The sequence below is a fragment of the Nyctibius grandis genome, chromosome 32 (genome assembly GCF_013368605.1).
Source record: "Nyctibius grandis isolate bNycGra1 chromosome 32, bNycGra1.pri, whole genome shotgun sequence".
Classification (NCBI taxonomy): domain Eukaryota; kingdom Metazoa; phylum Chordata; class Aves; order Nyctibiiformes; family Nyctibiidae; genus Nyctibius; species Nyctibius grandis.
The window spans coordinates 894,096-920,761 of record NC_090689.1 but is presented as its reverse complement, the minus strand read 5'-3'; the positions used below and the strand labels follow the sequence as shown (position 1 = coordinate 920,761).

Here is a 26,666-nt window from a genome sequence, read left to right as displayed (position 1 = left end):
GCGGGTGATGTCCCTGCCCTCCCCTTGCTGCAACCCTGGGGAGCTCTGGCCACCAGCCCTGTCCCGGCCACCTCCTCCTCTCTGCATCCCCCACTACGGGATGCAAGCCATACCCAGTCTCCAGTTGACTTCAACCACCTGCCGCTGTAGCAGCTGGAAACCTCTGGAGCAGACAGGAGCAGTGGCCCCTTCAGCAGGGCTGGGACTGGAGAGAGCCCCGAGGTTCCAGTAAGGTGCTGAGCGCAGCACAGCCTCCAGCCACCCCGCAGCAAGTCGGCTGCTCTCGAGCAGACCCTCTGCAGCCCCAGCCAAAAGCCAGGTCGCCACAAGCCCCCTCTGCCGTCAGGGCCCAGCTGCAGGGTCTGCACGGAGGCCCGTGCGGGCTGCCCGGACTGACTGCTCAGCCCCTCTCGCCTGCCGTGGACCTCTCCGGTTCCGCTAAACTCACTTGCGTCTTGGAAATCCACATCGTTCCCGATGTTAGCGTTGCCCAGCCGGTTTGTCATGATCTTTAGCTGCATGATTTGCTGGCGAATGGTCATATCTGGCTTGGTGATGTCCACCTCCACCTCTGGGTTGTTAATCTGATTAGCTAAGCCGTCCCCCATCACTTCAGGCAGGTAACTGTGAAGGAAGGTGACAGATTTAGACGTCTACCCCCAGCTACGCTCCCCCCTCCCCATTACAGACACCAGTGACAATCCAGCCTCTTTGAACCCCAGAGAAGCTGCAGTCAGTGGTGTTGGCTTGTCAAACAGCCTCCATATGCCGGTGTTTGCAGTGAGGGAGCCAGCTCTAAGGATGGCCAAGATGCGCTGCCATGGCCAGACCCCATCAGAGCCTGGGGCTTGCCCTGAGGCCACCTCAGCTTGCAGGAGCCGTCTGGTGGCCTTGCAACATCACTGTCCTGGCACGGGGAGGGGTTTCCTGCAGGAAGGCTGTGTGCGGGGCCGGGGGTTGCTCTCAGGTTGGTACCTGTGGAGCCACAGTGACACTCTATCCCCTATGGAAAAGCTCTGTCCATATGAGAGGCTGAGGAAGACCTTCATCCCTGCCCCAGCTAAACCCTGTGGGGAATGACACCCTGGGACGACAGAATCCCCCCAGCCCAGTACAACCAGACAGGCCCCCAGGGAAGCATCAGTTAACTGGGAGCGGTCAATCAGGAAGCAGAGCTGTGCTGCTCCCTCCGGCACTGCCCCGGCCTGTCCGCTCCTGCAGAGCTGCGGCACTGCTGGCAACGACGTGGAACACGTACGAACTGGAGGCGCCGGCTCTGGGCTGGCAGAGACCAGCCCAGTAGGTCCGCAGAGAGGAGCAGAGCAAGGTGCACATCCAGCAGCTGCCCACCTTCCCTCACAGCCATCCTTTAACCGTCAGCCGTGGGTGGGAGGTGGTTCTGCAGCTGCTGGATGTCACCCTGGTGCCTCCTCTCATGAGGGAGCAGCATCTCGGAGCAGGTATGGATGAACAGACATGCATGCAATTCTCAGAAACAGCTCTGGAGTTTGTGAGGCAAATCCAGCCCTTCTGCCTTCTGAGTGCACGTGGAATTACAAAATTGCTTCATTAGTACAAAACTACACAGTTATTTCATGGCGAATGCGTTTCGGTGCTTAACCCTCCGACACACAACAAAACGGCAGCAGGCTTGACGGTCCCAGGCACCAGTTCCTCAGGAAGCACAGCAATTTTGTGGACAGGGACAGACCTTTCGGCTCAGTCTGAACAAGTGGGGCTGCCTGAGATGACGTCTAAGTGCCTTTTATCCAGCTCTCCCTCTCTCATCCCAGAACGGTGCTATCCTGGCATCTTGACCCTCTCCATACCTGCCCTTGGTCATCCCGTTCCAGCACTTGTCGTCCGCCGCTGAGCTGGCCATTACTCTTTTGCTGCACAGGCTGCCGGGCAGGGTGATCCAGTAAGTCTTGAGAGCCGTCAGATTCCCTTTGGCATCTACAACCTGTAACCAAAGAGGATGCTGAGGGCCAGGAGAGCTCTGGGGCACGCCAGCGCTGCGCCGGCCGGGCTCCCAGGGGAGGCAGGGCACCAGCACCCTGCCCGGCACACCGCCGGGGAGGGAGCTTCGGAGGCACCCACCAGCATCTCCAGCGCTTGCGCAGAGGATTTTGCTTCCAACGCGACCTTCCCTCGCCTTTTCTTGTCCTCGCTGCTCGAGCCTTTTGTGCTGATTTTGGGATTTCCACAGCCTTGGAAAACCTAAAAAACAAACCAAGCTCTGTATCCCGTGTTTTGATACTATTTCTGTAATTAATTAGCACTCCACAGTTATGTTGTTTTTTTTTCTTCTTAAGTATGTTTATCTTTCCTACCTGCAAGGTCTCTGAGATTCTGGCTTAGTTTCTGGTCACGTTATTCTTGGGCCAGGATGTGTTTTCAGCACACTGTAACCGGTTTTGGTTACTGCTGTCAAGCAAAATGTTCAGCACTAACACAAAATTAGCACATGTTTTTGTATGAGTCACCAATGTTGTTATTAAACTATTTCTAGTATCTTTATCTGTTCCTATTGTGATTGAAAAATAAAATTCTGGGAAGAAGAAGAAGAAGATGGGAGTTGCTCACACTCATTACACCAGTGGTGGTGGAAGGAGTGCTCGGACAGCCAGATTTAATAACGCACCAAAGGCCAGGAGGGCCTTTGCCTGTCAGTTTGATTCAGGAAACAAAGCAAGCCATCAGATTTGACAAGATGGCCCCCAGCTTGTCGTGGTTACCAGGGGGCTGTCAGAAGCTATCGATACATTCGACTTTGCGGGGTGTCCCCTTAAAGCAGAGCCATCAAGACCTCAGGCAGGGGCACTGCTGACACAGCTTGTGCCAGCTGCTGATGCCTTTGCTAGCGGATTCCGACAGCCATCAGCAAAGTCCTAATCTAGACAAGGGTCCCTTCGGTGACACTGGGTCTCATTGGTGTGTCTGAGGGACACTCAGCCGAGAAAGCCCTCTCTTGGCGTGCACTGTCCTGCTGACCAGATGGATCCAACCACTATGGCAGTTCGGCACCAAGGCAATTTGTTCATCTGTCTCCTTTGCTCCGTGCAAAAAGCCACACCTTTAAAACTGCAGGTAGAGCATTTTCAGCTTGATTCTACCAAAATAAAACCAATTTGGTTTCACTGCTGTATCTTTCTTATTGGCCTATTACTGTTGCTAGCAGGAGACAACTCTTTCGGGAGGTAAAAGCCCTGGGAGGTCTCCAGGACAGTGGCGCTTGTAGCAGCTCCAGCACAGCATGGCATCAAGGCGATCCTCTTGCCAGCCCAAGGGCTTTAGGTGAGCAATGCCCATTCCTGATGGAGAGAGCACGTGTCCTGCAGACTGAGGTGATCAATGGTCTCCTGCATAATGACAGCAAATAGGTTTGCAGCTTTTGATAGCTCCTGCTGCCTGGAATCCATCAGAGAGCCACAGGGAGCGTGGGGCAGTGCGAGGAGGCACGGAGCGCTCTGCAGTGCAGCGAACACAGGGCTCAGTACCAAAAGCGTTTCTTTCCATTTTTTCCCCAGATCCCAAGAGCACCCATGACTGAGGGTGTCACTGGGTCCAAGGGCCACTTCTGGCTCTCTCACAAATGGCAGACAGTGCCCTGGCTCTAGGCTGGTAATGTTTGAAGCTGCCAGCTGCAGCCCAAGCCTGCTGCCCTTGGTCCTGAGAGAGAAGACTCCCAGGACTGGCCTGGGCCAGTCCCGAGCTCATCTGACAACGATATCCTTTACCTGATCACTTTGCCATGCTCAAAAACAGATCTTAGAGCTGCAGCAATTTGCAGCTCCTGACCTCTGCTACCAGTGCCACCAGCAAAGACCGCCACATTCACCTGGTCACCTGGTCATACAGAGAAGCTTATCCAACACGTTTGGTTGCTCCAGTTGAACACCAAATAGACTATTTACTCCATTTTACCAGATTTACTATATGCCCCTCGGAAACACCTTTCTTTGCAGATGATGCCATGTTCTCCCACATCGTGGGCTTGCTTTTATGTGGACAACCTCAGTCTCACCTAACAAGGGAAGAAAGAATACAGCCTTTCATTTCAGAAAAGAAACCTAACCGAGTACTTGGATGCATGCTGCTGCTAGTGCTTTGACGTGTGCCAGTGAATTCCTGCTTGGCTAAGCAATACTTCTCCAAGACCCAGTTAAGACCTGCCCCGCTCCTTTCATCTGCATCTCTGCCCTAACTGTGGGATAGCTGCAGGGCTTGGGGAATGTCTGGGCAAAAAGCAGCAGCCCTGGAGGGCTGTTTCTGTTCCCAAAGCTTCTCTTACCTGCAGCTACAGAGGTGATTGTGGTTAAGTGGATAAATATGCTAAAAATAGCAGACCAATAGAAGAGAACTTCATGATACACTTCTTGGAAGACAGGTGAGAATCAGGAGAGCCTGTTTGATACTCTCCAGATGGAATGCCAGATTGCAACTCTGTCCCACAGATACAACCTGATAGCTCAGTGTTTCCACTGCAGAACATCACCCCAAGGCAGGTTACAGCAGCTGCCTTCTGTCACTCAGGACTGTGCACTTTCCGTCAATGCCTCAGCTCAGCCAAAATACTTCAGGGCTCTTCAGACACAGAGGCACCTGACAGCAAATGGCACCATGCCTCCCACAGTCACCGCACATGTACTCCCACCGTGTGTGTCTGTAGCTAAAGGAGGCTGGCTGCATGTGGCAGGGAGGAATATTTGGGAACACGGGAGAAGGTTTTTGCCTGTGTAAGATGGGTGGTTTCCTATCGTTAAAACAGTGGGCATTTGATCTCTCTGATCCTTCATCTCCTCTGGTTCAGTTGAATAGGGAGCACACAAAACATTTGGTCCTGGCAGCTACACATGGTGCATCCTCAGCCAGGCCCAGGCACATGCTCTTACCTTGGCTGTGATCGAATCTTTGTTTTCTTGCAAGTTAGAAATAGCTTCAGCGATCCTCATGTGAATGGTCCCTATGACGGTGTCCACGTTGTACGGTCCATCAATCCGATCAGCCACTACGACCAGGGAATCTAGTAAAACAAGACAGAGACATCTCTCAGCAGACCCTGTGCAAACCAAGTTAAGGATCACGCTCATGTGGGGTAGGATAAGCTGCTGGCCCCTCGGCAGGCTTGTTGAGAGACATCTCTCCATTTTCACTACTGCCCAAGTGCATGCTCGTTTCCCTCTGGCAGGGGACAGCTGTCCCTTCCCAGCACATAGCTAAAGCCACTCTCAGTGGCAGAGGAACAGAGGTCACCTCCCGCAAATGGTAAATGCAGCCTGTACTCATACAAAGTGACCAACGTTTCCTGGGGTGCTACAGAAAGGAAAAATGGAAAATTGGCACAGAAATATTAAGTAATGCATAGCAATACTTGGCCCTAACCCTCCGAACTCACTGCATGTCTTCAGCAAAGCACTGCAGCCCCCAGAAAGTGGGAGAATTGGGGTCAGTGAAGTGCCAAAGGTACTGGATGTGGGCAACAGCTTCTGTGGCAGTGAAGCAGTGAGAAATGGAGTAGTTCTTCTCCCCATCACCTCTGGAAGGACAACACGTGACCAGCCAGGGAAATACCAGGCCATAAAGGCAGAGAAGCAGACCAAAATACCCACAGCTAAACTGGTAAACAGCGCAGGGAGTGACCGAGGGGTGCCTCTTGCTCTCAGCTCCTCTTGTCTTGGAAAGCTCTGATGTCCAAGCGCTCCTGCCTGGTCTGGAAGCTCCTCCCTGGATGGTTGCTTTGGGACCACTGCTTGGCTTACAAAAAAATTACCAACCTCTGTCTGCCTCCAGAGATGATTCTCAACACTCCAGAGGAAAGCTGACACCCTTGCTGTCCAGCGAGATTTAAACAGGATCTCAGGGCACAGCCAAAACTGGGTTTGGACATCTAAAACAGGATCTTAACCAGGTCTGACTTTACCAGTCAAAAATTGCAATTCTGAAAGTCACTGCTATGCTGCTGCTGCCTCAGTTCCCTACCACTTGTGCTCTAGTAGCCCAGAGGCCAGGCCATACATAAGCTTTATCAGCATTTAGGGACTTGGCATTCAGTTATGTGTGACCTCAGATGGCTACAGTGGGGTCTGCGTCCCCCAGGGCACACCAGAAACCTCCTGGCAGGACAAGGGGTCTGTCAGAGCGCTGGGGTGGCCCGTGCTCTTCTGGAACAGAAAGTGCTTCACGTTCCTGTGGCCATGGAAGAAAACAAGTGCGATGGCTTCGTGTTGGTTCTTCTCTACACAGAGAGGGTCAAATCCCAGGGTCTAGGTTGGAGACCTGTACCATTCGTAAATGGAGTTATTCATTAGGAGTGATTAATTCTTCTGTCCTAAACCCTGATACCTCACCCATCAGCCTGGCAGGGGACTGTCACAGCAGATGGTGTGATGTTGCAGAAAAGCTTATTCAGCATGAATTTGTACTGCTGACATTCATGAGCAATGAAACCACCAGGTGAATTATACCCAGCAGTTCAACAGAGTATCAGTAAAGCATGTCCTTCAACCTACACCATCCCACAGTGTATATGTGTCACCCCTGATACTGCTTTAAAGGACTGACGCTTATCTTTGAGCCATGCAGCAAATTTCCTTTGAGCAGGGGCACATTTCAAACCTGCTAGGGAAGTGTTCAGTCCCTTGCCTGGATAAGCCAGCAGGACTTGGCGAAAAGGCCCCCAAACGACTTCCACGAGGTCTACGTGAGCTTTGTGCAGAAACACTAGGTCCACAGTGGACATAATGTGTTAATAACGAAGGTCTGGTCCCGAGCCCACTGTTGTCAATTTAACAGCACACTCAGCCCTCGCAGGTATGTTCTCTCTGCTGTTACATGAATGATGTTCAGACCCTGACAGCTCTCAGAGAATGACCAAGCTGGGCAAAGACTAGACGAGGGACAGCACAAACCCACAGAAGATACCAGATCATGCTCACAGGGCCCACTGTGGTCCGAAAGCACGTCCAGCCTGCAGGCAGCAAGGGCAACAGTCAAACAACTGGGGGGGCTCAAACCTCAGCCAGTCTGGAGCATCAATCACAAAACACTCTTTCCTCAGGTCTATAATATAGGATTTATCAACATGCAAAGTCACAGCTTGGAAACATCATGTATTTATTTTCAGCACTTAAAAAAATAAAAATGGTTTTGCTGGTTAGCTTGGGCAAGAATAGAAACAAGGACCACAACTTCCAAGTTAATGTGCTCTCTTTTCCTGCAACACAGTCCCATGGCAGTGCTGATTTCTAAAGCTAAACATGCCATACAAGGGAGTAATGTTTTTTTGTATTCTGGGAAATAACATCTCCTGCAACATTAAAGAGCTTGCAGTTTAACTTTGCTGCCACTCAGAGGTTGTGGTGTCATCTTCGAGACTGTATTTTCCGACAACTTTAGCTTGCAGAGGCACTAATGTTGAGATACAGACATTTAAATCAAAGGCTGCACCCCCAAATTAGTGATAAATTATGTTTGAACCACTTAGTATAAAAATCTCCCTTAATTTGACCTGCCCTAATTTGTCAAATTGGAAGAGTAACTCTGTGTTTAGCATAACAAAATCCTCCAGCTGCACAGTAGGGCCCAGAGAAGGGTGAAGAATGGACAATGCCAGTGAATTGCTACCTTTGACTCCACGTCTTGCTCCAGTCCTTGATCAAATTGTGACCTCTGACACTAAAATGTACAACCGCAATTTGAAAGAAGCTCCAGTTTCCTCCCAGCCATCACCCCTTGACAGTGTCTCTCGGAGAAGAGGACGCCAGAGTAAGTGCAAAATGCACCTGGAATTGCCTCCCTGTCAGTCAAGGAGAGCTGTGTGTTGACCTTTCAGGAGACAGGCAGTCATCCTGCCAGCAGCGCGGTGACAGGTAACAGTTGGCTTGCTCTGGTCTGAAAGGCCAAAGCACCATCAAAGTCCTGGTGCAAACCCTTGGGGAAGGGAAGATTCCTCCCCCTCTCTTGCAGCAGCCTCCCAGGCCGCCCTCACGGGGAGCACTTCCAATTAGCCGCGGGAAGTTGCCACTTGGTTCGTTAGCCCCAGAGCAAGGGGGCAGCTGGCTGACACACCTCACCGAGCAAGTGCACCGGCCTCTGCGTGCAGCGGCTCGGTATTTACTTTGCAATGTCCCTTGAGAGGCAGATGACACTCCTTGAACTTCAGCGGGATTTTTATCGTTAACGCCACCACACGTCAACCCTGAGCCAGTCTGTTGGGCTGCAGCTGGCTAGTGAGCTGGTGGTCTCACTGGCCAGGCAGCAGGTGCCAAGGCAAGGGAAAAGACCAAGCCCAAAGCTCATCTCCTCTGGTGCCTGCCTTCCGTGAGCCCAGAGAAACATCAAGGCTCCCTCAGGTCTCGGATCACTCCAGGTCTAAATGTACAAGCTGGGAGGGAAAGAGGAGCTTGCTGGGTGATGCTCTGTGGGCACAAGGAGGGCTGAGAGCTTTACCATTGCAAACAACCTCCCCTGATGGACGGCAGCTGGGCAAAGGACGTGCGCCATAACATAAACACACCATTTTCTAAACACAGACCCTCGCCAGCCTTAAACCATGCCCATCAGCTCCACAAACCACTCTCAGCAGTAGTTCACATTTAAACCAGGAGCCACAGGCTCTGGAAAAACAGCTGAGTGACACCTGAGGTCTTCTTAAAGGAGATGCCCGGGTCTGATCAGGCAATGCAGAATTTCCTGCAGAAACGTCTGGTTGAAGTTCTCCAGCCCGTGTTGCACAGGAGATCAGATCACACCATCACAGTGGTATTTCTGGCTTTAAACTCAATGAAACGGACACCACTATACACATACAACCCACTTTCAAATATCCATCATCTCAGCTGAGTGACAAAGCAAAAACAAAACCAAAATGAGCTCTTATTTAAAATACAAGTCTAATTCTCCCATTCCTGGCAATGCCTGTAACTTCCCCCTCCCCATGTACTTGTTTAAAAGTTTAAGACACCTCTTTCCTTTTAGAAGTACATGATTGTGATCTCTTTGCTCTCCACCCACAGGGACAGTTTATGGCTTCACGTCTCTAGCCTACCTCCCAAGAAGGGCAGTAAGTGCTCTCACAAGTATGGACGAGGAGGCAGGCCTGATAGCGTCAGCGTCCCTGAGCTTCAACACTTGGGAGGGAAGGAAAAATTACTTGAATGCAAAGTGTGGGCAATCCCAAATGAGCACAGGCAAGACGAAAACTCTCTAAGCCCTTGTTAGCCAGCCCAGCAGTGCCCTTTCTAATGGTATTGAAGCCCAGCAAAATGTCCTTCAATAGCTTCTAGGCGTCAGATCGTGGACAGAGAAACTGTCATGTAAAAGAGCCTCCAACAGTCCTTTCGTTACTCGCCAAACACTGCCTCAGAGAGTTCAAAAGGTGCCGTGAGAGGCAGCTGTGCTGCAGCAGAGGAAGGTCATCTTACCCATCAGGTACTTCCACTCGGTGTTCAGGTCCGCTTGGTTGGCCAGGCAGCCCTTCACGACGTTCAGGCAGTAGTTGTTGCACGGCTTCACGCTGGACATGCCCCGGCAGTGCGGGCAGTACATCAGCTTCATGATGGCGCGAGTGCACTCGTGGCTGAGAGATACCTGGGGAGACAGATCGGAGTCAGGCACACAGGCTGGCCAGGGGGGTGAACTTCCCCCTTCCCTGGGGTGAAGGAGCCTGGTGTGATCTGAAAGGCAGCATGGCTCCCCGTGGGCATGGCCCTGGGAAAGCTGCTTCCCCTCTCACTGCCTCTCCTTCCCCCCATCCTTCCTCGGGTATCACCCCTGTCAGAGGTATGGGACCTGCGAGGAGGCTGCTAGTTCCTCGGGCTGTGTTTGAACCCAGGGTTCTGGGAAAAACCCGTATGTGAGCACCATCCCCCTTCCAGCCAGGGCTGGTGGCCACAAGGACAGCCTGAGCCGTTCACTGGCTGTAACCATGATCCCGACACATGCTGCACGTGGGCCCCTGGAGCCTCTGCCATCAGTGCCGCTGCTGTGCCCCTTCTGCAGGAAGGGTTTGTTGTCACCACCCGGCAGACGCAGGTGTCCCACCACAAACTGCATCTCCGGTTTCCTGGGGGAATGCACAGCAGGGGCCTGGACACGGAAAGTTCTCAGCTGGCATCTTTGGAAAGGAGAATGGAGTTGGGGGAAGACTTGAACAATTCCAAAAATACAGGCAATTGAGGGCACTCAACGCTGGAAGTGATTGCTCTATGACAGCACTTCAGCAGCCGCAGGCAGCCGGTGAAGCGGGCCAACACATGCTGTGCCAGCAGCTCCCAGGCACTGCATGTGCAGCCGATGCTTTGCAGAGGTGACTCTGGAGGTGGCTTTGCCACCTGTCATTAAACCACCCTGGTCCCACAAGCACAGCGCCAGCGCAGGTGCAGAGCCCAGAGAGCAGGGCAGCAGCCTCGGCAGCACGTCAAAGTCCCCCCAGACTGTCAGCCATGGGCCAGTGTCCCCCTCCGACTGCCACGGGCAAGGGGCTGTCGGTGTAAGCTGAGGGATGAATAACAACCTGGCAGACCTGCAGAGATGCCAGCAGAGCTCAGCGCTCCCCGGTCTTATTGCTAAAGTGTTTTCTCCTTCGTGCTCTTTTTCCATCTTTGCTCAGATCCATTTGCAATTCCCTTATCACTCTTTTAAAACCATTTACAAAAATACACGTAAGTGTCTGCATGCAAATCTCCCTCGGTACCAGGCCCTCAGCACTCGCACGGAGTCCAGAGGGGGAAAAGTGATGGAAGGGGCAAATCTCAACACAGAAAAATCCCTGAGCCTCCAGCTGCAGCTGCAATGCTGAGAACTGACCTGATCTCTTTATCACTTGTGAAAAATACTTTGAACATGGCCTTTTAAGTTTAAGTTTCCTCTGGGAGACTCCAGAAAGATTCAGTTCTGAGGTCCCCTTAGGAGAGTGTGCACATGCTGAGCCCACTATCAGAGGCTGAGAGAGAAAACCCCTGAGCTTCCCCACTCCTGAAGCATGGTAGCACTCACTTACAGTCAGCTTTGGAAAACAGATGCTGGATGGTGCTGGGGCTTCATCAGGCAGGAATGCATTAAAATAACCCTGTGAGAACCTTCTTCAGGACCAGGACAAAAATTCCTAGAGAGAGGACCCACACGGAGCCCGCTTCCCTGCCTCGCAGCCAGAACAAGCCCTGCGATGCCTGCGGATGAACGCCGTGCTCTGGGGGGCTGAGCTTGCAGGGGCACCCCGCACGCCAAGGCCTCTCTGCTCCCTCGGCCAGCGAGGAGATCCTTTCTGGGACAAGTCCTGCGGAGAGGAGCCGGCGCCCAGCTGCCGTGCCGCCTGCTGCCAGGAGATGGAGGCTGTGCCGCACGCTTCGGCCCCAGGAGAAGCCAGCCAAAAGCACGTCAACCACTAACAGGGGCTGTAGCTGAAGACCTGCAGAAACCAGAGCATTTACACAGAAACCAGGAGGTGCAGCCAGGGAAGGAGCTGTGACCTCTCCTTCCCGGACAGAGCATTCATGAACATGAATTACACGGTGAAGCTCCAATCAGAGCACGTAACCTGCGCAGGCAATCGAGTCCCAAACACAGCTTTGTCTCTGTATTTTACCGGCCTGTCCCGTCACCGCTCGTCCCAGCTTGGCCGTGGGGCACCGTAACCTCGCACAGCTCAAACCGGGCTGCGACATCCTGGGAGCTGCGGCACAAAGCTGGGCCCTGAAACGTGGGACTTCCCACAGCGCTGAGGAGACCCAGGGAGCAGCCGGATGGTTTGCCAGCACCCACGTACAGCCCCAAGCACGGCGCAGCCCTCTGGAGGGGCTGGAGAGCGGGAGTGCAGCGTTGCCTGCGCAGGAACACCCCCGGGGCGGTGCGGGCCGGCCATCCCGTGGCAGAGAGGACAGCCACCAGCAGCCAGAAAACAAAGCTGTTTGGTACCCTGCCAGAGCCCGTGGGGGACACGGAGAGAGGCGAGTGACAGATCTTGGCTCAGAAAAGCATCTCCAACACGCTTAAAGTACGGTGCAAGCCCAGCAGCTGTACTGGAGCTACCCAGGTGATCACAGTGAGCCTGTATTTAAATGAAGCTTATGACATGTCCAGTGGGCATTTCACAAGTATTTCTGCTTGCAGAATTTATCCTGGTCTCTGCATTTATTTTTGCGCATGTCTTTTTCTGACAAAACAGAAAGGACCTTCCCACGCTGAGCGCAGCACTCCCTCGCCCACCGGAGAGCAACCGTGCCGGGCCACCCGTGCCCTGCCACCACGCAGAGCTGCAGAAGGGCAGCGGGGGCCTGGCTCCTCGGTGCCCACCAACCAACTCCAGCTGGCCTCCGGCACGGCCGGTGAGTGCGGGCAGCTGCCAAGGCTCCCCGCAATGCAGACAGCTGCCTGCCGTCCTGCAGCCCGCCTCCCTCCGACCTCTCCGCGGCTGTCAGCCAGCCACAACCGCCTGTCCCCAGCCACACCGCCTGCGTCCACGCCGGTGCCCACAGAGCACCTGCCTTGGGCAGCGGGTGCAGGCAGAGCACTGGGTGACAACAGCGCCCAAGGCTCAGGCTCCGCTCCTGAGGGGCTGGGAGGAAAAAAAGCTGCTTTTGCACCTCAGCAAGGATCATTTCTGGATGTCAGAGAGGAGCTGAGTGTGTACCGCCAGCCTGTCACTCTCTCAAGGTGGCTTTGTCTCCCGGAGGATGGCATCCCTCGCCTCTGCTCCCCTGCCCCAGAGCCTCTCCTCTGAAGATGAGCAGGTGACACATCCACCACCAGCTGTTGCTCCACTGAACCTGGCAGGTGCCAAGTGTTCAACTTAATCTCTTGGCAGAAAGGATAAGTATTAATTTTTGCAGGTGGAAGAGGCCAGGCTGCACTCCCTCTCCCCAGAGAACGACTCAAAGCTCTCCTGTTGGCAGCAGCACTCCTTTTTCACAGGCAGGCTGCAGAGGTGAACTGAGAACAGAGGGATGAGAGGGCAGGAAGAGGAATTTCAGAGTATTTTCTGCATGTTTTGCTTGGCCAGAGCTCCGTTCCTCATTGTTCCACCCAGCCCACGGACTTCTGCTCCACACAGGGCAGAGGAGAGCGAGGGCTTGGGGCTCCCAGAGCCCCTCCCGGCCCTGATCCTGCACCACCCCTTTGGGGGACTTGCAGCATGCTAAAGAATGGAGCCCTTCAAACATCTCTTAGTCTGTTTGCTGAAGTAAACTTCCAGGGTTTTTTTCAGGTATGCTGTGTCCACACAGGGGAACCCCAGCCCCAGTTAGGAGGGGCTGACATTCCCTCCTCTGTACGGATACAGCAACACAGCCAGGAGAGCGCTGCAGCTCTCCTGCCTGCTCACCTCTTGGGCACAGCCAGCTCCACGGCGGCACTGGGGAGAAGAGATCCTCAGGCTGGAGCCATGGGACACACGCCCTCCATGGCAGCTCGCTCCAGATCAACAACCCCGTGGTAAGAGTGAAGCAGGTTCTCCAGGCTGGCTCAGTGTGCAGGTGGACTGACCTCCACCTGCACACTGAGACATCTTCACCTCCTTGTGCTTCTGCTTTGCCCTCCAGCCTTTAAAAGAACCTGAAACGCTATGACCTACCTCCCTGCCCAACAGCTAAGACCTGATGGAGAGCCCCTCCAGCTTTCCAGCGCAGATCTGCAATAGGTGATGGATCTACAAGCAACGTCCTCTATTCATCACAGCGGCCTGAGAGCAGGAGCACGCAAACTCCTGCAGATGGAGTGAAAGTTAATGTAATTTCTGCATCTTTAAATGATCTGGCACACCATGAAGACAGTACATGTCAATAATTGATTTCTCTAAGTACTATCAACCTGGCCCAGCCTGTGGCTGGCTCTCCTTTAAGGAGACATGGTTCTCCTTTAACTTTAGTGGAACCTATAGTCTTTTCTTAGCTCAGTGACCTAGAAACTGCATTAAGATGTCAAGAGAACATGCACAATACATCGAAGAAGCCATTTCCCAAGGACCTGAAAAAATATTATTACTGAGAGATATGGCTTGGAGCCAGGGCACTCCTCATTCAGTTGTCAGAGATATAAATAAATAGGCAAAACAAAGCTAAGCCCAGCTTAAAAATACATTGTTCCTACATCATTGCTCAGTTAAAATCCACATACTCTATTCTGATCCCAGTGACATCAGTGGGTACAGTCCCTTAAAGTGTAAGCCCAGTGATAAAGTGATAAGGAAAAAATATTATCTTCTAAGATATATACCAAATAGGGGACAAATTGGTACTGAGCAATAAATCACTTTAATTAAAACTACTTTACAGCTGGGGATACAGTAGTTGATTCGAGTAGCAATGAGGTAATGCAACGGGAACAGGTGGCTGCCTCATAAAAAGCACCGTCCCACCATAAGCGCTGACATTTCAAGGAGGTTGTCGTCAGGTATTATCCCGTGACTGGGGCCTGGAGCAAGAGCCAAGCTCTGTGCTTTTCCATGGCTGCTTTCCAAAGCCTGATGTGCCCATGCTTTGCTGATGGAGCTACCCCACCAGATGCGACTTGCTGGAGGCAAGCGCTTTGCCAGAGCAAAAGATCTTTGCAGAGTCTCTCGTCTTATGTCTTGGATGGGTCCAGAGCTTGCTCACAGGTTTGCACGGCCCATGGCACAGCTGCCCAACAGAGAACGGGCACGTGTGGAGATAATATGACAGAAAATTGAGAACGCATAATTCTCAGCACTCAGAGTGGCATTTGTTTCCCTCATTTTTCCTCCTCCTGAGCAATGTTTAAATCAATTACAGTAAAATTAATGACTTTCGCAAGCAATTTGCTGAGAGGATGGGCTGGGGGATTAGTTGCTAGCTGGGTTCCTTGCCACCCCCCAGCCAATTTAGAAAACATTCAGTGTGAAAGGTTTCTAACAAAAACCAGCTCCTGCCATGTATTTTATCAATATGCTTTCCAAGCAGAGAATCACTGAAACACAGGAGGCTCAGGGATAACAAGCAGTCACTGACTCTGTCTCCCTGCATTGAGACGCATTCGAGGAGAGCTAAGTCATCCTTCATATTACCTAAAACATAACTCCAGAACAGTTATAGACTTTCTGAAGCGAAGACACAGGGAGGCAAACTACCTGTAGAAGGGGAAAGCACTCAGCTCAAATAGGTGACACCCCTGCACAGACACTTGAGGGACTAAAGACGCCTCTGTAGGACACATAGCAGCAGGGCAGCACTCCGGTCAAAATGGGCTAGATTTTTCCAGAACATAGGAAAAAGTCTTCTTATCCTTCCTCTGTGCCTTTAAAGAACAAATCAAACCTGTGACTTGCATGATCAACCCAAGTTACCCATCTTTGCACAGATACACCTACTCACAGATAACAAAAGCCATGGGACCCTTCTCTCTCAGCCCCACCATTATCTGTTCTTTCTCCCACTAAAGCACCTACCCAGGGTATATGTTGATTTTCCAAACAACACCCACTGATTTGTAGACTGCTTTTCAGGGTAAGGTTTGGTGTAAGTCACAAGGGATACAAAAGAGGGGTGCAATTCCTCCTGCCCTGACACTGGACCTCTCCAAATCTACAACAGTGGGAGGTTTTTTACCCTTCTGAACTGGGACCTCATTTGACAGGTCACACAGAAGAACAGAGAGGTGCAAAGAAGAGACGTGTTTTCTGCCATTACCCTAATGCCTACTGCTTGGAAAACATTCAAGAGCCTCCGAAACACCCAGAGTAATATCATAGCGCAGAAAGGACCATGGAAGTGATGATAGGAGTCTTCTACGTTACTGAGTTTTTCAGAAGCACTGACTCTTTTAGCTAAAAGCTGCTACACCTTCCTCACTCCAAAAAGCATTTCCTTATCCAAGACAATTATTTCCTGAAAAGGTGGCTGGCAAGTCCAAAGAACGAAGCGCGGGATGCAGAGAGGAAAGCCCTGGGGAACAGTGACCAAAGAGGCACTGGTGCCGGGACAAGCTCCGTACGTCACATCCAGGAGTTACAAGGTCTTTCTGATGGAGCAAGGATCCTCCCTCCCCTCCCAGCTTCCTGAGCGTTGGAGAAAGGCTGAGCTTTAGGAAGCCACAGGTATCTGGAAAATCACTTTAACAGTGGCAGCATCAAGCTGCTACCGCAGCAGCATGGCGTGTGGCTGGGCTGTGCCGCCGGCTCTGGGGCACCGCATGTGTGGCTTGGCCGGCTGCGAGGGGCGAGCCCGGCTCTGCTCCTCCTGCAGCCGGCCGCAGGGCTCCTCCTGCGCCCATCAGGAGGTGGCCAGCTCCTTTGGCACCCAGAACCTGCAGCCAAGCTGCAGATGCTGCTTTTGAAGTGCTGGCTTCAAACAAGGAAAAGAAAAAAAAAAAGGAAAAAACCCCCCCAACTCCAAATCCTTTCTCCTTTTGAAGCCTAGCTTAAAAGCAAATGAGAACCTGCAGCCTAGTTGCAATGTGATGGGTCTTCTTGGCCATCAGGGGCCTTTAAGTACATCTGAAAGGCATTTAACACCAATAAAATAAGCTGAGCTCTTGACGGTATTTTTTCTAGCCTGCCCTCCCCTTGCACATTCACCCCAGGCTGCTGTGAGCCATCTGTGCCTTGCTTCCCTGGGGAACCAGGGTCAGGTAGAGGGGACAGATCTGGGGATGGAGAACGGGGCCTGGGTGAAAAATACAGGCTGCTGGAAGTGCTGTCAACCCCCCTGGAAGGTTGGCTGATGGAGGGGGAAGGCTGAGCTAGTCCCTAGCGCTGTTGGTGAAGGTGTTGTTCTGTGGGCTCTATCTTCTCTATAAATTTTGCCCAAGGGAGTAGAAGGTTGGCCCGCAGGGAGCTCTCTGCGGTGTGGTGTTGGTGCTCACCGAGCTGGACCATGTCCTGGCCATGTGGCTGCTCTCCCAGTCCCTTCCTGGCTCTAGCCTCTGAGAAGCAGTGCAGACCCAAGGTGGGCACGGGGACCTGCAGCACCTGGCTGCATTCTAACTTCCAGAAGCACCAGTTAAACCCAGCGACATCAGGCAACTTATGTTTCCAAACAAATGGATGCTCTAAAGCCAGCAAGCACCTATAGCTGGAGACCTCCACAGGTTGGGGGCTGAACCCAGCCACACAGGTGGCTGCAGCCAAGGCATTTGTAACACCCTGGTTTACCTTCTCATGCATATTTTAAAGGCAGGTGATAGAAGTAAGGGGAGTTTTTCCTGCAGGCTGTGAAAAACCCATTCTGGGATAGTGTTTAAGAGAAAACAGGTCAGCTCTTCAACTCACCGATCAGGCCGTGTGTGCTGGGAAACACAGGCGGGTGTTCAGAGCCACTCCAGTTACCCCAAATTCCTCAGCTGGAATTGTACAGTTGGGATAAAGTTGTCAGTGTGAAGAACAGCAGCTACAAAAAAAGGCCAAGCAGGGGAGCAGGTCCTGCCGGGCCGGGGTGAGGAGTGCCGCCGAGCTGCCCGCGGGATGAGGCAGCCCAGGAACAGCTCAGAAAGCCGGCCTTGCCCTCTCTTTTATAACAAGACCGGCCCTGGGAGGACAGGTTTGTGTTTCACTGGGGAGCTGGCTGGCTCCGGGATCGGGGCTGTCTGCAACGTGGCAATCGCACGTCGGGAAACATTTCATTTTTACAGTCTCCCCACAGAAGGACCCTCAAATACTATGACCAAAAAAAGCAGGGCTATGCTGTTCTTTGCATTTCCACGTGCGCAAGCTGGACGTCAGAGCCACGGCTGCTCCGTGCACCGGGCCGGGAGCGCCCCGTCTCCCCGGTGAAAGGCGCGGGAGCTGCAGGTGCTCCCAGCCCTCCGTCGGCACGGGGAGCAGATCCCGCTCTCTCCGCCACATGGTCAGCAGCTGCCTTGTGCATGTTTATGCCAGCCTTGATGTAATTAGCACCTTGACGTGTGTTAAATGAACCAAGCTTTCCAATCCTTCAGAATAAAACTCTAAAAGAAACAGCTGCAGGGCTGACAGAAATATGATTCTTTCAAAGTCTAATGAATTGTATAATCACTTCAGTCACGATTTTGCATCTTCCTTCCACAAATGCTCAGCCACGAGTCCTTGGAGCACAGTGAGTTTTAAGCCTCACCAAAGCCCATCACTCAAGACACATCAAGCATGTTTCCAGACCCTCTGCCAGGGACCAGAACGCGAGCGGGGCGCAGGCGCAGCGTGCAGGGTCGGGTGGCAGGGGTAGGGCACGGACAATCCCACAGCTCGGTGACCCTCTCGCTTCCACCTCGCTGCGTTCAGCTCGGCACAGGGCGAGGGACACAGAGGACGGAGGCTGATGCCAAATCCGTGCCCTTCGCGCTCCAGCAAACCACAGCTGGTGTTAAGCCCGAGGCCAGACCGACTGCCTGGGTCCATCCCCTCCAGCCCAGCAGCCAAATGGCTGTTTCGCAGACTCAGAAAAAGAAATAAAAAAAAAAGGCGGCTGTGGTAATCCAGCCAAACTGAGGCAGTGAAACACAGAGCAGAGTCAGCCCCGGCTCCCTCTGCAGCCAGCAATGACAACGGGTCCAGAAGGCAGCACAGCCCACGAGGGACACCAGCCCTGAGGGCAGGACCCACAGCTAACCGGGAGGATCTGCCCTTCGGATTCCTGCCTAGTGCCTAACTGCCTTCAGATGTTACAATGAGGAAGATTCATGGGGACAGAGACTGCTGTCACACTCCTCTCCCTCCAGAGGAAAACACGGCAAGCCCCCACCTGCCTATTCAGCACACTCCCTGCTCCGTTCATCTGATGCAGTTATTGCCAGCTGGTACAATTTTCAATCCTTTGAAAACTAGATTCAATTGACTTTTAACCACCAGGTAAATATGGGAGACGTATATCTGCTTGTCTGCATTATTTCTATTATATTCAGAACACCTATGGGTTTTTATCCCTGAAGGGTTGTGATTTAAACATAATACTGGATAGAAATACGGGAAAGCAATATCTGAAATACATAAGGATGTGTTCAACACTGCCTGCTCCCCATCCAGCTCGATTTGAATCTGTCCAAACAAATTCTAACTTTATTGCAAAACACTCTCCCCGGCTTTACACAACAGGAGGGAGTGAGTGCAGGAGCTGCTGCAGAAACTAGTCCCTGGAGGTGCAAGAGCTTGTTTCAGCCTGTAGTCTATGATGGCGCTCACAGGCAGAGGTGTCTGAAGTGCCACAGGCTTCTCAGCTCCTGGGACTTCAGTCCTCCACCTCCTGAACACAGCCAGACCTGCGAGGGGTGCTTGTGGCATCTGCAACCCTATGAACGGCTGCTGGGTCTGGAGCAGCAGGGACTTTTAGCACAGGCACTGACCAGCTCATTTTCAGAAAGCTCTGTCAGTGATCTGCAATGACAGTAGGGAAAGAAAAGAAAAACAGGCAAGTTCCAGCAGTTGTTGTTTGTACCCGGCTGTGGTGAGTTGCATCCCAGCCCCTAGTGATGCCAGCACCTGTGGGACCCGCTGCTCCCAGCTGCCTGTGTCCCACACAGAGATCCTGCAGGGCTCTGTCTCACGTTACCTCCCTTCACCTTTTTAAAGGAGAGGCCAGACCTAAGGCTGCACTCCTGGATGAACAGTGTCCTACCAAGAACCTCAGAGCTGCCTACAGGTACAGGTGACTGCAGTCTGAACATGGGAGGCTCATTAAATCCCATGTGAGCAAACAGATGATCTCCCTGAAGGAAAACGCCACCCTCCCTGGTGGGAGCAGGTCCCAGGTGAGAGCTTCTCCCAGATGGGAGAATTTACTCATGGCTCCTCGGGGCAAAGCCAGTGCCTGCACAACGGCATCCTGCCGTCGAGTTGCTGTCGTAACACAAGAACACACATCTCTGGTGTGCAAAACCTGAACAGCCCCGAAGTGAGAGGCGGGATAACAGCCAGTGAAAAGGACATAAACGTGGTGGTATGAGGCTACTGCCACTCACCAGTGCCATGGAACAACATTCTTATAACATCTGTTTATGAACACTAATACTGTCTTTTCGGGATCAAGAGGAGGCCAATTTAGACAAATGCTTAATTGTACTACAAAAGTGAAATCCTTTAAATGAAATAAAATGTTATTTACGGTTGTATATACTTGCTGCTGATGCTCTGAATAAAGATAAGCCACTGAAAGGATGGAGATGTGTCACCGAGCACGTGGGACAGGAATTCAGTGCACTCGAGCTGTTTTAGTACAGTGGTTTCTTAGATGTGTGAAAAGAGATTATATTCTTCACTTCATTTTATTCAGTCAGATCAATTTTATGCCTAGTTCACCCAAAAAGCAACTGGAAGATGAAAGACAGAAGTTAACTATGTCCTTCCAAGCTACCGAAAAAAGCGGGGTATGAGAGATGGCTACAATCTTAACGGACACGAGGACCAGGAATGACCACACTGTCTTTGTTAAATTATTGACTTTTTTGAAATGTAAAGCATGTTTAGGTAAACACTATTTTCCATACGTATCCAGCACATTCATTTAACTGTTAAAAACACTTATAAAAATTCTATTTTTGGGCCTTTAAAATTGGAATTCAGTTTCCAACCAAATGCAGCTTGACCCATCATGTGTTTAAAAATTACTCATATGGTAAATAGGAAAGCTGCCATTTACCTTATACTAACATAAACATTTAAAAAATAAGGCTGAAATGTATTGTGAAACACAGTATTGCTTACATAAAAATGTACTGATAGATGAACTTCATTGGTAAAATGAAATAGAGGATGTAGTGAAAAAGCTTATAATTATTAAAGAAAATAATCATATTTTGTTTCAAACTCAAATGAGAATCAGCCTTAAGAAGATCTACTGAGGAAAGGAAATGCAAACAACTATTAAAATTGATTATTTAAGTAAGTGTTTCTTGCTTATGTAGCTGGTGTTGCTTCACATCAATCCCCATTACCACGGGGAAACTTAAAATTCAGGAGCAAGAAGCAACAAAGATCCGGCAAAGGAAAGACTGTCCTAATAACTCACTTTCTGATTGATGAGCAAAATTCCTTTTAAAACACCTCCTCTCCCTGCCTTTGGAAACAGAACATAATTTCTTTACTTTTTCCACGCTCTCACCCCAGGTCTGCAGGTTGTCCAGGGGCACTTTGAGGTTGTAGGGGAATTTGAGGACTGGCCATTTTTTGACACGCACAGGGCAGCTCTCCTCCCCATCCATCGGTGCGGCACGGGCACAGTGCTGAGGTGCAGGAGGCCAGCAAGGACCCGTGCGCGGTCTCGCTGCCCTTTTTGGGTGCCCTGGTGCAGACAGGATCACCTCTGCTACCCGTCCCCATAGCACTATGTGCAATAGTCCTGACCGAAGCCTTAGATGCCTGAGCAGTACCGTAACGTGAGTAATAAATAACAAAACCAGCCAGGATGCTCCTGTTTATCATCTCTCTGAGGATTTTTTTGCTTTTGTTTTACAAGGAGTTGTCTCTCAGCCCTTGTCGTTTTTACTGTCTCAGTTTTGCCTCCCCTCCCCGCCCCCAGTATTTCAATTCACCTGTACCACGGACTTCCAGGAGCGCGTTCTCGCTCTCACGGCTGACCGCAGCAATTGCTTGCACCAAGCGCGGAGCCTCTGAGCAGCAGCTGGCAGGCAGCAAGTCTCCCAGCACAAGGCCTTCACCTGGACACACGAGGCTCGGAGTTGCAGTAAATGCTATTTTCGGGCAGCTGCCGATCTCACCACCAAAGAAAAGGATCCTAAACAAAGCCGGGGTATTTCTTCTCTCTTGCCCTGGCATGCTGCAGGAGGTGTGCATCACTGGGGAGCCCCTTCTCTGCCTGCCCTGCACTGGGCATTTTGTGCCTGCTGCTCTTTTGGTAGCAGCTGCTTCACGCAGACAAAGAAAAATGCACTTGGCATTGTGCAACTTAAGGGAAAATCTGCAATTTGTGCTGAAAGAAGAGTTACAGAAACACACAACCTGAACGTGGATGCAGAGATGCTACCCCAACACCCCTACCCACGTGTGACACATCAGAAAGCCCTAACCCTGCACCAGGGCAGGGAGCCAACCTGCACATCCATCCCCAGCCCTGCTGCTCTGCCTGGGCTGCAAAGAGCCGCACCAGCCACGTGGGTGCCCCGGGACCCCTGGGCCCCCTCCCACAGCCGCCGTGCAGATGGAGCGCTTCCGCCGCTGTCAGCGTGGGGCCAGGTTGGTGGCAGGAACCACGGCATTAAAAGCTTCAGATCTCGGTGTCAGAGCCTGCAGTCCGTCAGGGTGACTGCCTTAAAAGCTAGGACGGCAGTAAGGATGAAAAATGGTTCTGTCATTTTCTCCCCGGCCACCCCCAAACCGTTTAACCCCAGCAGGACGCAGCGCGCCTGCTCCCAGCACACCGCTCCCGCTGCACCCCTGCGTGCCCACCGGCCCCGGCCAAGGGCCGCCTGGAGTGATGCTTCTGATGAGATCGGGCTGTCAGAGCCTGGAGAAGAAACGCCCCTTGGGCACAGCGGAGAGGGAGCAGAGATTACAGAAATCTCACCAAATCCCACCTGTAGCCCAGCTGGGGCAGGCTCTTCCCCATTCTAAGACAGCCAGAAGCTCTGGCAAGCAGCACCAGCCTGTCTCTAGGAGGCCCAGTAACGCAGACTGCACAAGGACCCAGAACAGGGTTTTAATAGAAATCACTAGCTTTTCTGGGATTTGCAAATAAATAAACCCAAAGTAATCTGATTTTTCAGAAGGCCAAAGCTAGGTTATTTATTTCTATGTGTCCATCTCCACAGGCTTTCCCCAGACTTCCTGACCAAAACACTCACCGCTGCTCCCTAAGAAATTTCAGCTCGAAGAGTTGTTTTTAAAGACCGCTGCTACCAGCTGACAGGAAAGTCAAATCCCAGTCTCTGATCTTAGTAAGTGTCTTATACACTTTCTCCTAACGTTGTAAGCATAAAGCAACACAAAAAATGCCTAAAGCCAAAGCACCAGTTGCGGATCGCATTCAGCACTTCACATCCATTTGGCACTAGTGTAAGTCCACATCTGGTCAAGGAAAGTGGGTAAACCAGGCCTTTTATTTTAGACACCGCTGAGGGCTGCCAGGGCATCCATAAAATGGATTTCCCACCTCAGCATTCTCACCCCCTCTTGCCTAAAGTACTAAACCCATTCCTGAAGACTAGGGAAATGGGCCAGTTTTGGCCTTCGTTACAAAATCAGCTCTCCAGGAGGCTTTGCTGAGGTTTCCCGACTCAGTTCATGCAGATTGTGCTGCAACAGCAACATGCTGGGTTAACTGCAACCCCAGGCAGGGTTCTTGTGTGAGAGAGGAATGGTTGAGACCCTCCTGGAAGACCCTCCATCCTGGAGGAACGGGCTGGGGGGAGGCAGGGGGAAGAGCAGGATCTGTGACTGGTCGTGTACCCCACATCCCATTTGATAAGCGATGCCAAGAGAAGGAGGAGAATTCAGAAAGGGAGGACCTGAATCAAAATCCAATGGGTCAGAAGCCTACATGAAGGTGGGGGAAAAATATGCTGCATGTCGGTATCTCGGGTCCTTCCCTTCCGCTGATACCATGACCGCAGTTGCTCTGCCAGCCTGCTTTACCCACCACACTTGGCTACAGGCAGCATCACGCACATTGAGCTGGAAATCTCTGCCAGTCAGAGGATTTATGAAAAATATTTTACTTTGGTCCCCCTGAAATGACACCATTCTCCTCTTTTATCTGCTTAAGTGTCAGGAGAGTGTGATGTTAATGAGATGTACAAAGGCTTTTGGGTAGCTGAACAGTTTTATAGTCCCACACTGATAAATTAAAGCATTTGTCACTGTTATCACATTAATGTTTCTTCCTGAGATCAAAGTCTGGATTTGCTGCATCAAATAGTACTGCCCTCTGCTACGCATTACCACGCATTACCTTCCGAGGAAATTAATTGCGATTCTGTATTTTTACATTCACAGTTTAATCACGCCCCGATTCTCATACCTGCTGATTGCCATCTCCACATGCAGTATGCAAGTCATTATTTTAGTATGGATTTTCTCCTCACTACCTGTGTGAAAAGCCTGAATATCTTGTTTCAGGACAATCACCTTCTTCTGGCTCTGAAAGGCTGCTTCTGCAGTAAAGAATACAGACAATTTTCTTCCTCCTGAAACCCTGGATTCAGTCACATTAATTTACATTTATATAGCACCTTTTATCCCTGAAGATCCCAATGCACTTTACAAACTCACCCTCTGTACACAGAAGCTGTACAAATACACACAGCTACATAAACAGACACAGAGATCCCATCACCGACTGCTGAAACGTATCTCTCTGCGTGTACTCCCAGCACACTCGTGGCAAGCCAGCGCTGCACACCCTACATCGCATCGCCATCAAGGAGCGAAATAAGGCAGCGTGATTTCAAGGTGTGCCATTTCCCTGCCGAGGAAGCGCGAGGAATCTAGGCAAGCGCCAGAACGGCTTTACAGCCTGGGCGACTGACATCTCCTTGGCACTCTGCTGCGCAGGTTAAAATGAGATAAAGACTGATTTGCAGGGAGTTATACCTTGCTGCTCCTGCACTATCAGTGCCTGTAGAAGTCCAGGCTGGCTGCTCCCTTCCACTGATGGGTGACCCTCAAACAGTTTGGTTTACAAAGCTGAAAAATACCTGCTTGCTTTGTAATGAAAACATAAGGGGAAACAACCCCCCCTCTCCCCAACAGCAGTAGTTGACTGGCTCCTGCCAATCTGAGGATGGAGAAAAAGGAAAAACCCCAACATACCTGAGACACCTTTTTGACCACGTCGCTGCCCACAAGAAAGCCCTGTGCGTAGGAGCGTGCTGCGATGAAGGCTCGGGTTGCCTTCACCTTCAGGTCCCTGGGAACTTCCCCGAAGGGTTTGTGCTGCTCCGCGTGTTTCACCATGCAGTCCAGGTACTCATCTGTGATATGGTACTGGGGATTCATCAGCTTGAAGAGCCGCTCCAGCAAGCGTGTCCAGAACTCATTGAGGGCCTCTTCCAAGTTGATGTTGGAGCCCCGGTAATAGCGGCGTAGCTCACTGTACAAGTCCTTGAAGACCTTCATGTTTTGAGTGTACAATTCTCCGTACATGCTTGGAAAAGCATCATAAAGGGCCTTTTCTGACTTGTTCAACAAATCCTGGAAATAACCTGAAGAGAGAAGAAAAAGGAGATGGTGAAGCATCAGTTGGACAAGCAGGAATCCAACGGGCTGTGCTGTTTGGCAGCACAACTAAATGCCCTGAGAAAAGCGAAGGACCCTAATAGAGCTTCTCCTCCAACCGACCTCACCCACACTCTCAGTCTTGAGCCTTAGCTGAGAAGACTGAAGGAGGAAGCCCCCAGTGCCAGAGCCAGAGCACCATGGTCCGGGCCTCTGTCTTTTCTGGCAGCCTCACCTAGAACCAAAAATGAGGCTTTTCTCTGAGTGTGTAAGGTGCCATAGTGTTACTCATAGGTTTTCTTTACAGAACGCATCAGCTGGCACTGCTGACATATACCATAACTCACCACAATTGTCAGCCAATGCCTTATGGGACACTCAGCCCTGAATCAAGAACCAGTCGCTTCTGGCACAGAAGTTGACACGTGTTAAACATCACCAGAAAACATTGTAAACACACAAGGATGCCTGGTTCTGTTCAGGCAATGGAGGTCTATCCTGTAATGACTGCTAATAGAGTCAGACTACTCTATCAATATTAGCATCCACACCAGAATGAAGTAAGATAAAGACTTCACCTAGAAGATAACCTGAAGTCTTCCATTTCATCATGTCAAAGGTTAAAATTCCTCCAGCATTGCCTGCTCTTACCATCACAGAAAAGTGGGGGCTCTTCTGGAGAAGACAGCAACTTCTTCAGTTTTAAAAGAGAACTCCCCACTCCCCCCGCCCCAAATTCCCTTTTTCCCTGGAAGGCTGCCATCCCTGGCTGAGGCACTGATAATTTGGGGAAGCCAGCAGGACTCCAGTACAACATATATGTCTGAAGCACAAAGCACAGAGATCTAAGACAAGGTCACTGCAGGCATGAGCTCTTCTTTGGGGCAGCACATATATTTGAAGTGGATGTGGCTTTACCCTGACTAGCTGTCATCCCCACCGACCCAAAACCACCATGATCCAGCCTGAAATTGCGTTTGGAGGAATTGGTGCAACTTCTTTGAGCCGCCTTTCTTTCCTGCCTCAATGCTTGTTTTCCAACGCGTTATTTCCAAAGCCCTGGTGAGACGGAGCAGGGCTGCCACCAGCAACCATTCCAACCCTTCACGGAGACGTCCCCATCAGCCCCAGTCATCGCAGCCGCCCTGGCTCTGAGGCACAGCCCACAAAGTGTGTGCCAGAGTCCCAAGCGCTGCGACAGGAACAGGAATGCCTTATGTATTTAAAGACAGGGTTATGCTCAAGTGTTTTCGAACTGAAGCCAACACTATCACGTTCGTGGTTCTCATCCCATTTGCTTATTGGGATTTGCATTCTGCTTTTGTTTAGGTATAAACAACTAAATGGTTTTATACCCTAGATTCAGTGGTTGTAGAAGTGACAGAAACGCGACTCTCTTGCTACATACAGGAGGGTAAAGATGACAGGTTCGACTCCTCCCTTACCAACATCTTTAGGTATTTCCATCCTCTTGACTGCCAGCTACCTTCAGGCTCTCCGAGACTGCACAGTGGGGAACTCATCGCAGGACCGGCTTGATTCAATTTATTGATTTACATAAGCAACTATAATCATCATT

General features: G+C 51.3%; 1 protein-coding gene across 3 annotated transcripts in view; it reads right to left on the bottom strand.

Moving 5' to 3' along the window:
* The window catches only part of GPC1 (glypican 1), a 206,662-nt gene that overhangs the window by 4,569 nt on the left and 175,427 nt on the right, over positions 1-26,666 (bottom strand). For all 3 annotated transcript variants that reach the window (XR_011049899.1, XR_011049900.1, XM_068421147.1), the window contains exons 3-8: positions 24,683-25,074; positions 9,426-9,591; positions 4,896-5,026; positions 2,101-2,220; positions 1,830-1,963; positions 449-624 (exon numbers count right to left, since the gene is read on the bottom strand). Coding sequence is in view for 1 of the 3 variants with exons in the window: in XM_068421147.1 (XP_068277248.1) it covers positions 449-624; positions 1,830-1,963; positions 2,101-2,220; positions 4,896-5,026; positions 9,426-9,591; positions 24,683-25,074 (1,119 nt within the window). In the remaining 2 variants the exon portion in view is untranslated. The remainder of the gene's footprint in view (positions 1-448; positions 625-1,829; positions 1,964-2,100; positions 2,221-4,895; positions 5,027-9,425; positions 9,592-24,682; positions 25,075-26,666) is intronic.